At 49.1% G+C, this 13,336-nt stretch overlaps 1 protein-coding gene across 3 annotated transcripts; it reads left to right on the top strand.

Moving 5' to 3' along the window:
- The first annotated feature begins 137 nt into the window (after positions 1 to 137).
- Positions 138 to 13,336, top strand: neurl4 (neuralized E3 ubiquitin protein ligase 4). 3 transcript variants are annotated; one of them, XM_088382895.1, is made up of 29 exons: positions 139 to 331; positions 2,872 to 3,376; positions 3,574 to 3,639; positions 3,716 to 4,164; positions 4,411 to 4,522; positions 4,607 to 4,695; positions 5,443 to 5,515; positions 5,600 to 5,867; positions 5,952 to 6,133; positions 6,215 to 6,300; positions 6,636 to 6,798; positions 6,890 to 7,094; positions 7,173 to 7,249; positions 7,325 to 7,403; positions 7,478 to 7,647; positions 7,764 to 7,892; positions 7,984 to 8,123; positions 8,199 to 8,417; positions 8,488 to 8,586; positions 8,804 to 8,956; positions 9,066 to 9,233; positions 9,294 to 9,452; positions 9,529 to 9,708; positions 9,781 to 9,874; positions 10,308 to 10,415; positions 10,496 to 10,640; positions 11,004 to 11,116; positions 11,188 to 11,347; positions 11,490 to 13,336. In XM_088382895.1, the coding sequence occupies exons 1-29, from the start codon at positions 167 to 169 to the stop codon at positions 11,698 to 11,700; spliced, it is 4,767 nt and encodes a 1,588-aa protein (XP_088239021.1). In that variant the 5' UTR covers positions 139 to 166; the 3' UTR covers positions 11,701 to 13,336. The 3 variants fall into 3 exon arrangements, with proteins under 3 accessions (XP_088239011.1, XP_088239021.1, XP_088239016.1); XM_088382890.1 differs by having other exon boundaries at positions 7,978 to 8,123; XM_088382885.1 differs by having other exon boundaries at positions 138 to 331; positions 7,173 to 7,403; positions 7,978 to 8,123.

The raw sequence follows: 13,336 nt of genomic DNA, 5'->3' as shown, positions 1-13,336 counted from the left end.
GTTAGTTAAAACATTTATGTAGGTTGAAAAAGCAAAATAAACCCTTTAAAAACAGACCACAATTCAGGAGTAAACAGCGGTCGGGCGTTTGCCGTAAATGAGCCCATGCTCTGACGTCACCGTCGCAACCCTGCGTGATGTCGTGCAAACTGGCCGCCCCCTAAAGATGGCGGCGGAGCTGCATCCCCGGAGTGGAAAGCTGGTCGGCCTGTCCAACTCCAACCGCACCGCCCGGCGCAACCAGCCGGTTCAGGAGTTCAACCACGGCCTGGTGCTCAGCAAGGAGCCGCTGAGGGACCGGGACGTCTTCACTGTCCGTATCGACAAGAAGGTACAAAGTAGCGCTAGACTGCCCCCCGCCATTGCCGCCACTGCTGCTGCCTGCTCGGAGCGGGGCGGGCGGGGGTTGATGAAACGGGGAATGCTTGGACAGTGCTCGCTGGGACGGACGGGGTGGAGGGTCCGCGTCTCGGGGGGGGGGGGGGACTTGTCCTGCCTCCTTGACAGCGGCTCTTCACTCCGTCGCTTTTGTTGGTTGAGCCATAATCATCTTGCAGTGTAAATGTTTGCGTTGGTCACTTTGCCATCGATCCAGGGTGATAGTTAGCCATGCTAATGAGGTGCTTGCTGGCGAACAAACTCGTGGCTAGTCGAGGATCTCCATTGAGCTCGCTAATGCAGCTCGGCTTTGCATTTGTTGTCTCTCGTTAGCTCCTCGGCTTACGTCTTGGTCAATGGAGCTTTTTTATCATGACGTCACCCACGTACTTCCGGGTGGCGGGAGCTCCGATGGCACATCACTTAACGAACTCTTGAGTGATTGGGAAAACAACGTTGTTCTTATTCATTTAAAAAAAACAACAACTGCTCCTGTTTTTGGTATCGTGTCAAGTGAGGTCAAAATGTTGAATCCGTGTACAATTTGCATTTCAACACTTGATTGCCTTTTTTTGTTGCTTGGATTATTGGCACGAGCCTTCTCATTTGGTGTCCATTGTATACTTATTTATATATTTGTGAAAATGCCCTCCACAACATAGATGATGTAAATTTGGTTCCTCGTCTGACTCTTTAGAGGAGTTAAGAGTGGATCAATGGCATTTCTGTTGATTTCAAAACTTGATTTTACATGTCAACCAATTAATCTACAAATGAAACTTGCAAGTCGAGGTACAACACGTGGATTGTTGGCACCCCTGTCTTGTTAAAAAGAAAAATAAGCCACAGTGGCCACAGAAGATCTCACAAGAGTGCAGCCAAGCTCCCTCTTCTCGACATTTTTGGACATCTGACCTTGTGGGTGATAATGAATCCAGCCCATGCGATTTTCCTCGGCCTCTCATCGGACTTGCGCATATAACCCGTCAGAAAATCGATGGCGTTCCATCAAAGTGCATCCAGACAGGCCCTGTTATTCATCCCACTCAGCTCCACAGGAAGTGGAGGCAATTTTCATTTTGGGACGACAGGGAACACCTGCAACTCCCTTAGTCCCTGAAAATATCATCTCATTTTTGTGCTCGAGAAAAATCACGAAAAATGCTGCCGCAGTGAGCTTTTAATTCTTTATTGCTTTTTTTTTTCTCTGCATTTGAGATCTTGTGGTTTGTCGGCGGTCCTTGAACGCACCTCGTGCACTGTTTGTTATGTTTCTGCTATGTGCAATTAGTTCCTAGTCTCCGCGGTCAATTTCCATGTATTCCCATAATTGATTCTAAAAAAGATTCGATTGATGAGCGCCGTGTTGATGTAACATTGATGCACGCTAAATGGTCCCAAATTAAGAATGAGTAGTCTCGCCCAATCCTCGATACATTCATACCTCGATGAGTTCACAACTTTCGTCTGCCTCGCATCGGCGTTGGCCTCAATGTCATGCTCAAGGTCATTTTCCTGCGTGTGTGCGTGTCGTTAGCTGATTTGGCTTGAGCACCACGTTGGTAAGTGTTAGCCAACTTATCCTATTCGTAAAGGATTGAGGATGTTTTGAAATCGTTTTCTTCATGATTGAAAACACTTTGCCGGTGTGGTAACCTTGCAAAGGCGTTTGAAGGCAATCTCGCTGCATCCAAGTCGCAACTGCATCGTAGTGGAATGCAGTTTCAAATTGGAGCGGTTATATTTATATCTTACACTATATATATATATAGTTACGTTCAATAGCACAATTTGTCGGACGGAGACCGATATGAGTATTCACACTTATGTAATACTCGCCGATACCTTGAGTGCTTTTGACCTATAGAATGATGAAAACAAACAAAGAGCTTTCCCTCGAATGCTGATGATGGGTGGCCAATGTGTCAAACCAAGTAGCGCCAACTAGTGTCTAGGAGGACTTGTATGATGTCAAATTGTTTATTTATTTATTGCTGGTTTGTTATAAAAAACAAATGGGACCGGGGGGAAATTCAATCGTAATTGCGTTATTGGAGAGAAAAAAAATGGCAATTCTTTTTTTTAAATTTTTGAGCCATTTTAGCCAGACAACAAAACATTTGGGTGGCCGTTTGATTTCAACTTATGCCCAGCTGGCATATTTTACATCTTCTGCATGCGATGTGGCATTTTTTTCACTGTCCCGAATATGCTAAAAATGTGTCTTCTATTATACTCCTGCGGTCCCCACCACCAAGACGCCTTCTTTTTTTTTTTTTTTTTTTTCTACGCAAGCTACGTTCCTCCCTCACTAAAAATATCTCCGCGGATCATCAAACAAATTGCTTTTATCCACCTGCACGTTTTAGTCCAGCCGCAGCTCAGCAGTGACTCGCAGGCTCCAGCGTGATCAGACCAAAAAAAAAAATGTTTCTCCTGTCCTGCGCCGGTTGCCCGTGTTTCTCAGCGTTGCCTTCTCGCAACCCGTCGCAGGTGAACTCGTGGAGCGGCTCCATCGAGATCGGCGTGACCACGCTGGACCCCGCCCTGCTGGACTTCCCGAGCAGCGCCACGGGCCTGAAAGGCGGCTCCTGGATCGTGTCGGGCTGCTCGGTCCTCCGCGACGGCCGCTCGGTGCTGGAGGAGTACGGCCGCGACCTGGATCAGCTGGCCGAGGGCGACCGCGTGGGCATCCAGCGCAGCTCCCGCGGAGAGCTCCACCTATGGGTCAACGGCCAGGACTGCGGCGCGGCCGCCAGCGGCTTGCCCGCCAAGCTGTGGGCGGTGGTGGACCTGTACGGCAAGTGCACGCAGGTGACGGTGGTCAGCTGCGAGCCGCCGCTCGCCTCCGCCGAGCGAGAGATGGTTCTTCGGGAGGAGGAGGAAGAGGACGAGGAAGAGGAGGACGATGGGGTGGTCTGCCGGCTACGGGAGGACGCGGGCATCGCCGCGCTGATGAATGTGGCAGCGATGAATGGAGTCATGATAGGGGAACAAGGTAAGGGAAGAGAAGGGAAAGCCTCGAGCCACGCGTTGTTCCAAATTTTTAACAAAAAGGAGCAACCCGACAGAATCCAAGCTCGGCAAACGTGCATATGGGCCGAAATTCGTACAAGCAAAAAACAAAGTTGATACAAAATAGCATTAATAGCAAAAATGCTAATGTGTGCCCCCCCCCCCTCTTGTGGTCATCAGTGCCTGAGCTTAGTTGCGGTCACAGCAGACCAGACAAGTTCCCCAACAACCTGGAGCCAGACGCAGGTATGAAAAGCTGCCGCCGCCGCCGCCGCGGTGACACGGGCTCTGTACTGATTTTGCTCTTCCCGCTTCTTGTCAGTTCTAACCGAGCACCAGCTCTTTGACGTGTTCAACAACGCGATCGTGTCTTTTTACCGAGCCGAGGATGAGGGCGGAGGGGAGGAAGGCGGCGGCGCCGGCAGCGGCAGCACAGGCACGGGCACGGGAGGAAGCTCGGCCACAGGAAGTGACAACTCCTCGTCGAGGAGCGGCAACAGAGGAAGCACCTTGAGCAATGACAGCGGGGTGGGAGCGGGGGATGCTGGGAACACGAGCAGCAGCCCCGCCGGTAACGGAGGAGGAGGAGGAGCCTCTGCGGCGGCTGGCGGCTTGACCACGAACGACGCGTTGCTCTTCCACGAGAAATGCGGCACCTTGATCAAACTGAGCAATAACAACAAGACAGCGGAGAGGAGGCGGCCGCTGGACGAGTTCAACAACGGCGTGGTCATGACCAACCGCCCGCTGCGGCACAACGAGATGTTTGAGGTGAACATTTCTTATTTTTAATTATTTTTAATTATTTTTTTTATATATATATATAATTTATTATACTTTCCTTTATTTATTCTTTTTATTATATATATATAATTATTATATATAATTTATTATACAATTATTGATTATTTGTAGTTCCCATATTTAAAAAAAATGCATTAAAAAAACTATTTCATCAAATGATTTGAATAATATGTTTATTATGAATTTGGGAAAATGTTTTTTTTTTTTTCCCAGATCCGCATCGATAAACTGGTGGACAAGTGGTCGGGCTCCATTGAGATCGGCGTGACCACGCACATCCCAAGCAATCTGGATTATCCTGCCACCATGACCAATCTGCGTTCAGGTACCGCACGCACGCAGGCACGCGCACGCACGCACGCACGCGACAAGGCTCGCCAGCGAGTGACGTCACCCTCATCAATGGCAGGCACAATCATGATGAGCGGCTGCGGCATCCTGACCAACGGCAAAGGCACGCGACGGGAGTACTGCGAGTTTAGCCTGGATGAACTACAGGTTTGTGAGCACGCACACACTTTATAGGAGTTAAGATGTTTTTTTTTATACTCCCAGACTGCTTGCTTGATTTGTTTAAAAAATTGCTGCAATTGTTTGATATACATCATGAATTTTTGATCTTGTCGTTTCCCAGTTTTATGAAGTTGATTTTTTTGTAAAGTCAATATTTGCAAATAGAATATTGACAAATATTTGATTTTTTATGAATTTATTTTTACTCACAAACCCATTACAGTGTAAGACAATGACAGCGTAAGATCATGACATTCAACCGCCTCCACTCTCCCAAAAAATGACAAAGGATTTCTGAGTCAAACTTACATATAATAGTCAAATGTTTTTTCTGTCACTTTGTTTTTTGCAAATATTGAGGTACCCCCCCAAAAAATGCCATTTGTTTTTGTATACTTTTAAATTAATTAATGGGTTATCAGAATTGTTTGTTTTATAGATTTTTTTTAATTAATTGGACAATTAATGGGTTATCAGAGCCATTTGTTTTTAAAGATTTTTTCAAATTAATTAAAGGATGAATGGGTTATCGGAATCATTTGTTTTTAATATATATTTTTTAAATTGATTGAACCTTTAATGGGTTATCAGAATCATTTGTTTTTATACCATTTTTAACATTGATTGAACAATTAATGGGTTATCAGAAATTTGCTCTGTCAACATGGTACCCGTTTAAGAACGGGCATGCATTAAAATTTGTAAATTTTATAAATTTGTGTTTCTTGTCAGGAGGGCGATCACATCGGACTGATGCGCAAAGCCAGCGGGGCGCTTCATTTCTACATCAACGGCATCGACCAAGGTGAGATGAACTCACGGCCTTGTGAAACAAACGTCCCCGTCGGAACGGGACCAGAGTCTGTAAGGAGGTCCCGTCCTTTTGAAGGTGTGGCAGCGGCGCAGACCCCCGGCGTGGTTTACGGGGTGGTGGACCTCTACGGCATGGCCGTCAAGGTCACCATTGTCCACAACCACAACCACAGCGAGCGCCTCCGCCGCAACAACGCCATCATGCGGGCCATGTCGCCTGACGTGGGCCGGCCCAGGCCCGCCCTCACCCCGGACGCCGACGCGGCTGAGCGCCTGCTCTTCCACGCCAACTGCGGCCAGAAAGCCGCCATCATCAGCGACGGCAGGACGGCGCTCAGGCCACAGTAAGCTGCTCACTTTATTTTATTCAATGAAATATAAATGATTATTGAAGTAAATGTTCTCACACGGAATTTGCCTCTCGCCAGCGCCACGGACGACTTCAATCACGGCGTGGTGCTGAGCAGCAGGCCGCTGCGCTCCAACGAAGTGTTTCAGGTTCGGATCGACAAGATGGTGGACAAGTGGGCGGGCTCCATTGAAATCGGTGTCACCACGCACAACCCCGCCTACCTGCAGCTTCCCTCCACTATGACCAACCTGCGCTCAGGTAAATCTAAAAAAAAAAAAGGTCTTCGCAACGGTCTTGATGTTCCAACTGTCTTTTTTTTTTTTTTCTTCTTATCTCTAGGGACATGGATGATGACAGGAAACGGTGTGATGCACAATGGAACAACAATTCTGGATGAATACGGACACAACCTCGACCGCCTCAAAGTGTGTAAAAAAATCTATATTGGGGGGGTTGTCCATTTAATATTTTAAAGACAGATGATTATTCTTTTCCATTTCTGCAGATTTTTTTTTGCACATTAGCTTCTTTCAACATAATAGAAACTCAAGCATGCCGCCCAAAATCTGCCATTTTTACAAATTGATATTCTATAGTCACATATCAAATATTCAAATCAAATATTTTGCCCGTCACTCATACCTTTATGATGTCAAGCATTATTCATGATATTTTATTGTCCGTTAATCAATCATCAGAATTTTTTACAGCGCATTTTTTATTTTTCCCTATGTGTTCTTCTAACGATTGTCTCCCCCAGGCGGGCGACACCGTCGGCGTGGTGCGCAAAGAAGACGGCAGCTTGCACTTCTTTGTCAACGGCGTGGCTCAGGGCCCGGCGGCTTGGAACGTGCCCCCCAACGTCTACGCCGTGGTGGACCTCTACGGCCAGGCCGCTCAGGCCACCATCATGGACGACATGGGTGAGGGCGGGAGGCCCACCAGCGACCCAGCGGCGCACGACTGGTCCGCTCGTTCCGGTCGAGCATTGCCGTTTTTGTTTGTGCTCCTCAGTGGACCTCCCCCCGCTTCCCGAGGACAGCTCAGAAGGACCGGCGGCCGTGTCCCCCGGGAGCCCTTGCTCGGTTCTGGGCGCCGCCACCGACCTGCGTTTCCACCACCTGCACGGCACCAACGCCGTCATCACCAACGGGGGGCGCACGGCCCTGCGCCAGAACTGCCGCAGCGAGTTCAACGACGCCATCGTCATTTCCAACAGGCGAGGGCGGCGAAGAGGCACGACGGCGTTTCCGTCCCGTCCGCGCGCTAAGACGCGTGCCTCGACCTCTCGTTGCAGGTGCCTTCGAGACGGAGAGCTTTTTGAAATCATCATTCAGAAGATGGTAGACCGCTGGTCGGGTTCAATCGAAGCAGGTCGGGAGCTTGCGGGATCTGGAAGGTTGCCCTTGGAGCTTCTCCAACACCAGACGTGTGCGTCTTTGCGTGCAGGCGTGACTGCCATCAGGCCGGAAGAGCTTGAGTTTCCCAACACCATGACTGACATCGACTACGACACGTGGATGCTCAGGTATGCCGAGCCAAGTTTCAAAAGGCAAATTGGGCTGGGCTCCCGTCACTTGACTTTGGTCTGGTTCGTCTCAGCGGGACGGCCATCATGCAGGACGGCAACACCATGCGCAACAACTACGGCTGCGATCTGGACTCGCTGACGTCGGGCTCGCGCATCGGCATGATGCGCTCGCCAATCGGTGACCTTCATTATTACATCAACGGCGTGGACCAGGGGGTCGCCTGCTCCGGTCTGCCGCCAGGTCAGACGAAGAGAAAATTCCTCTTGGTTTTGTTTTGAGTAGTATTGGACTATTTTTTATTTTTTTTCCCCTCCCCCCCCCCCCCCCCCCCCCCCCCCCCCCCCCCCCCCCCTCAGATGTGTTTGCGGTGATCGACCTGTACGGTCAGTGCGTTCAGGTGTCCATCACCAGCTCCTCTGGCCCTCTGGACAACAGCTTGTGCACCAGCAACATCACCGAGAAGAGCTTCCCAATCCACTCTCCAGGTGGGAATGAGACGGCCTCTCGGAGCCAAACGATTTGCTGACTGCCTCGTCGTGTGTGTGTGTGTGCGTGCGCGTGTTTGCATAGCGGCAGGAGTCGCCCACAGGTTCCACGGCAAACACGGTAAGAACGTGGTGCTGCTCGGCGAGGGCTGCCAGGCCATCCGAGCGGGGGGTTACGCCCACGGCATCGTTTTCAGCGCCAAGGAGCTCAAAGTGGATGAGCTGTTTGAGGTGCCCGCTTCGTCAGCCGCTTAAAGTACCTCGTTGGGAACGAACGTAAAATGACTTCTTTTTTTTTTCCTGCAGGTGAGGATCGACGAGATGGACGAGCAGTGGTGCGGGTCGCTGCACGTGGGCCTGAGTACGCTGCCGCCCCCCGAGCTCCCGTCGTGCCCGCTGTCCGGCTTCTCCCCCTCCCTCCCGCAGCTCCGCGCCAAGGTCACTTGGCTGCTCTGCGGCTCCGAGGTCCGGCGCAACGGCGTGCTGCAGCGGCAGAACTACGGCTGCTCCTTGGACCGGCTGACGGTGAGCCGCGCCACGCTCGCCTTGATGTCGGTCGGTCGGTCGGACGCGCGTAAACAAATTTGTGGCTTAGGTCGGCAACCGTGTGGGCGTGAAGAGATGCGGCGACGACACCATGCACGTCTTTATTGACGGCGAGGACATGGGCCCCGCGGCCACTGCCGTCGCCAAGGTAACCTTGAATAAACGGGCACTCTTGGGACGTGCAATCAGTGGGTGCGTCCTTTTTTTTTCTGTAAATAGATTTTATATGTAATGTACATGTATAATATATATTCTATAAACATACTATATTATGTATAATAATATATGTTTTTTTTTTATATAATTATATTATTTACATATATGTAGATGATTGACTTTTTTTTTTTCTTCCCCCCCTCCCCAAGAATGTGTACGCAGTCTTGGACCTGTACGGGCAGATTACGGCGGTGTCCATCGTCAGCTCCACGCTGATTGAGGACGCGGAAGGCGTCAAAGTGCCGTCACTCTCCTCCGGAAGCTGCAGTGAAGGAGAGGATGACGGCACGCCCGTCACAGAGGTGCACCACAATAGAAAAAATACCTTTTTTTTTTTTGGGCCACCACCACTTATGAAAACAAAAGTACTGTCGTACCTCATGTAAGTGAAATCTTAGTCGTTGGTTCCAGGCGGCAAGTGAGCCGTGCGCGCCGGTGCCCACCGCCATGGCCTTCCTGGAAAACCACGGCAAGAACATCCAGCTGTCCAACCAGAAGCTGACGGCGGCCAGAGTGTCCAGCTACAACCAGGGCCTGCTGGTCACCGCTCAACCTCTCAACCAGCAGCAGCTCTTCCAGGTATCCGTCAAGCGGGCGCCGCCGTTCTTCCACGTGGCTGATGTCCTCTTCGATGTCCAGTTTCAGATCGACCGCCTCAATCCGTCGTGGACGTCGTCGCTTTCGCTGGGGGTGATCGGTCACTCCCCGGACCGGCTCAACTTCCCGTCCACGGCGTGTTGCCTAAAACGCTCGGCGTGGCTGCTGCAGAGGGACTCCGTTTTCCACAATTCCCTCAAAGTAGACGCACCAAAAAAAAAATGGCCTTTGCAAAAAGTCGACGGGCAAATTGAGCGCAATTGGTCTTCCTCCTCAGATATGTGAGAACTACGGTCCTAACTTGGACACGTGTCCCGAGGGGACGGTGTTGGGTCTGCTGGTGGACGCCAACAGTTGTCTCCACCTCTACGTCAACGGCATGGACCAGGGCGTGGCGGCGCAGGACATTCCCTCCCCTTGCTACCCCTTCATCGACCTCTACGGCCAATGCGAACAGGTACGCACGCACGCACGCGTGAGACATGGCATCAAAACGGGCGTCAATCAACACCTCCGCTCTTTGTGTCAGGTTACCATAGTAACAAACAACGTGCCGGCCGTGGGTGGAGAAGGCGGCGACGCCCGCTGTCAGTGCGACATGGAAAAGGCCGACATGGTTGACGGTACATGACTGAAAATGTTTTGGAAATGTCGACCGATTCGTGGTATTTTTTTCCTATTATATTATTATCTTTAATTTGGAATGTTATAAAATGAATATTTTATATTTATATACATTTATTTTATATTTATTTATATATGTATGTTTATTTGTTTGTTTTTCTAGGACTTGTGTACTACTTTTTCCCCTCCCTTTTTGAAACACACAACACAAAACAAATATAGATATATATTAAAAAAAAAAAAAAATCTGACACTTTTAGCCAATTTTTCGCTCTGTTGTAAATTTAAAACAGACACACGGGCTACTCGTGTTGTCCTTGGATAATATTTGCAGTTTTCCAAACCTTGGCTTTTGAAAGGCATGGTCAATCAACCCAAACAGTGGTGGTGGCGGCAAAGACCTGATTCTCCTTTATTTTGTTGGTCCCGCAGGAATCAAAGAGAGCGTGTGCTGGACACCCCCTCCCGAGGTCAACCCCAACAAGTCCTGCGAGTACCAGGCACTGTGCTCCCGCTTCAAGGACCTCCTCACCATACCAGGTGAAGTCAAGCACCATAGCTCGGGTACCAACACTTGTTTTCATCATGCGTAACCATGGTCACTTTGTCCACGGCGTCAGATGGCTACTTCAGTGAAGACGCCAAGTACAACCTGTGCTACTGCGAGTCCTGCCACAAGCTGCGAGGGGACGAGGCTTACTACAAGAGAGGAGAGCCGCCACGGGACTACGCGCTGCCTTTTGGATGGTGCTGCTTCGCTCTCAGGTGAGCAGGGGCGGAGCATTTGAGTCTCTTTTGCTCGGCTAAAAGCGTTTATGCTCAAGGCTCGACTTGACTGCGAGCACCTTTTTTCTCCAGGCCTGTTTCATGAGTTCATCTTTTAGTCATTCTGCTGATTTAAAATCTTGATTGTCATCGCTTCATTTTTAGGATGATTTTGGCAGATGCCGCTTGTTTTGGAACGGATTGACGCCATTGCCATTCACTTCAGTGGGCAAAGTTGATTTGAGTCACGCTGGACTGTAAAAATCCACAAATCATTTCTCGCGACTCGCTCGATCCGACTTGATGCAGCAACTGGCATGAAATCGAGAGGTGGAACTCATGGCTCGCCTTTCTCGTTGGTAGGATCAAGCCGCACTGCGAGATTTCCACGGCACTGAAGAAATGGCACATCGCCTACCACGGCACCAGCGTCGGGGCCCTGCGCCGCACGCTGGACCACAGCCAGCTGCTTCCTGGTGCGCAGTCACGACACACGCCCGCCTCTTTCCGCCCCACCTCACGCTTGACCAATGAATTGTCACCGCAGGGACGTCATCCATCTTCTCGGTGGCTCCGGCCAAGGCGGAGGGGCCCGACGGTTACGGTGATCGGGAGGAGAACAGCGCCCCCGCTAGGGAGGTGCCCCGAGTGAGACTCTCGCCCACCATGCGCTACTCCGGTTTGGAGACATTTGCTCCTAAAGTGCAGTAAGTTGACTTTTGATCTTCCTTCAAAATGACCTCATAAAAGGAGGGCGCCCCTAATGAATCTACAGTTAGCCACAAACTGACCCGCTTTGGCGCCTTCTCCCCCCCCCCCCCCCCCCCCCCCCCCCCCCCCCCCGTGCAGATTTCGGGACCCCCGCTCTCACCGCTGCCACCAGGCCCAGGTGGGCTTCCAGGTGTGCGTGCGGCCAGGCTCCTACAAGGCGGGGCCGCAGCAGACGCCGGGCCACGGCGGCGAGCCCCTGGACCCGCGCTTCAGCAACTCCGAGATCGAGTGGATCACCAAAGAGCAAGGCGGCACGCTGCTCTACGGCCTGCTGGTGCGGGTGGAGTGAGCCTTCCCCAGACTTTTGAGAAAGTGACTAGCAAATCCAAGCCCTGCCTTTGAGCAACAGACTCTTGTGGGATCCACTCAATCGGAATGATTGTTTTTCGTCTTGGCGAAGAAGAAAGGACACTGCCTGCACTTTATGTTTCGGCATTTTTTTTTTTTTTTTTTAACTGGACAAAATAGCAACACGACACATTTATATTTGTTGAACACCCTGCTTTACAGGCCGTTCAAGTCAGTGGGGCCGTCACTAATTTATGACTGAATCGTTTTTACGTGCAAAAAGAAAAAAAAAAGAGAAAACTTGAATTTTAAGAGTGAGCTTTTACAACTGGCTTGTTTACACGTTGCGTTGGGATCCCGTTTGTTATTACGAGCCTGACCGGATTTCTGTTTCCTCTTCAGCGGCTCTTGTTTCTCACCATCCAGACAAAAAAAAGGGTTTGTCCGGACCTTTTTTATGGAATACACAAAATACCCAACTAGGGACGGAGCTCCAACTGAGGCTGATTTAATACAGTTTGTTTTACCGCTCTGCTCGCAACTCAAATAATTATTCCCTCCAAACAAAATTCTAATGTGATTTTTAAAAACTAATCCATTTTAAATCCATATGAATTTTATTCTGCCAAATATTGGAATTGGAGTCGACTTATGGACTAAAAAAAAAAAAATCCTGTTGGTCTGACTTAATAATATAGTGAACTAGAATGTAAAAAAAAATCATAAAAGTTTTTTGGGCGGGGAGACGAAAGTTAATTCCATTTTTAAAAATTCATGCTTAACGTTATTGGACAGAAAACAATGGAAATTGCAAGTACGGGACTGAACTGAACTTGTACTCAGGTGAACTGACAGTGGCCGGAGGTCACGTCAGCTGTCGCCACCTAGTGGTGAGGTCCCTGCAGCGCACTGATTTTTGATTGCAACACAAGGCAAAGAAATTGGCATTGTAATGGCTTGAAAAAGCTTGTAAGGTGGGCCACTTGTGAGGCAAGGTACCACTTGAGTTCAAACTAACTAGGAAAGTAGGATTACTTTTCTATTAGGGCATTGGGGCTATCTTTAAGCTATCTTGGGATGTTTCAAAATGAGCACAGAAACAGCAAATAGGTTAGTTTTTCAGTGAGTAACAGACGAGGTAAACTAACTTTTTTTTAAACCTTCCAAGTGTTGAAGTCAGAATTACTGTCAAAGCAGGCAACCCTGTTTACGACTAATCTTCCCACTGCATGTTTTTTTTTTTTTTTAATCTTCAAAAGAGTTCACAGTTCAAAAATCATAGAAGGTCAACAAAACGTTGAGGCCTCATCTGAACAAAATGGCCAACGTTGAGAATGGTATTAACGAGGGCTTTTGAGTTTTTCTTTGTTTGCGTTCTCAATCCCGGTTGAAGATCAAAAACCTTCTTCGAGCAGCTGGGATCCAGTGAGATCCCAAGGGGTTGGTTGGACAAAAGGAGAAAAAAAAAATACACAATCAAAAATGTGAAAACTATTTTATGGGTAATTTATGGCCCAGTGCTGCTTTTTAAATTGTTTTTTTTTTCTTTCTGTATGTTGCATTGTATATAAATATCTCCCTGATTTATATAAATATATATATATATATAAAAGAAAATAAACTGACAGTATGCACAA

Source organism: Syngnathus floridae, chromosome 1 (genome assembly GCF_059516105.1).
Source record: "Syngnathus floridae isolate MCC-2025c chromosome 1, RoL_Sflo_1.0, whole genome shotgun sequence".
Taxonomy (NCBI): Eukaryota; Metazoa; Chordata; class Actinopteri; order Syngnathiformes; family Syngnathidae; genus Syngnathus; species Syngnathus floridae.
This window is presented reverse-complemented; position numbering and strand designations above follow the sequence as displayed.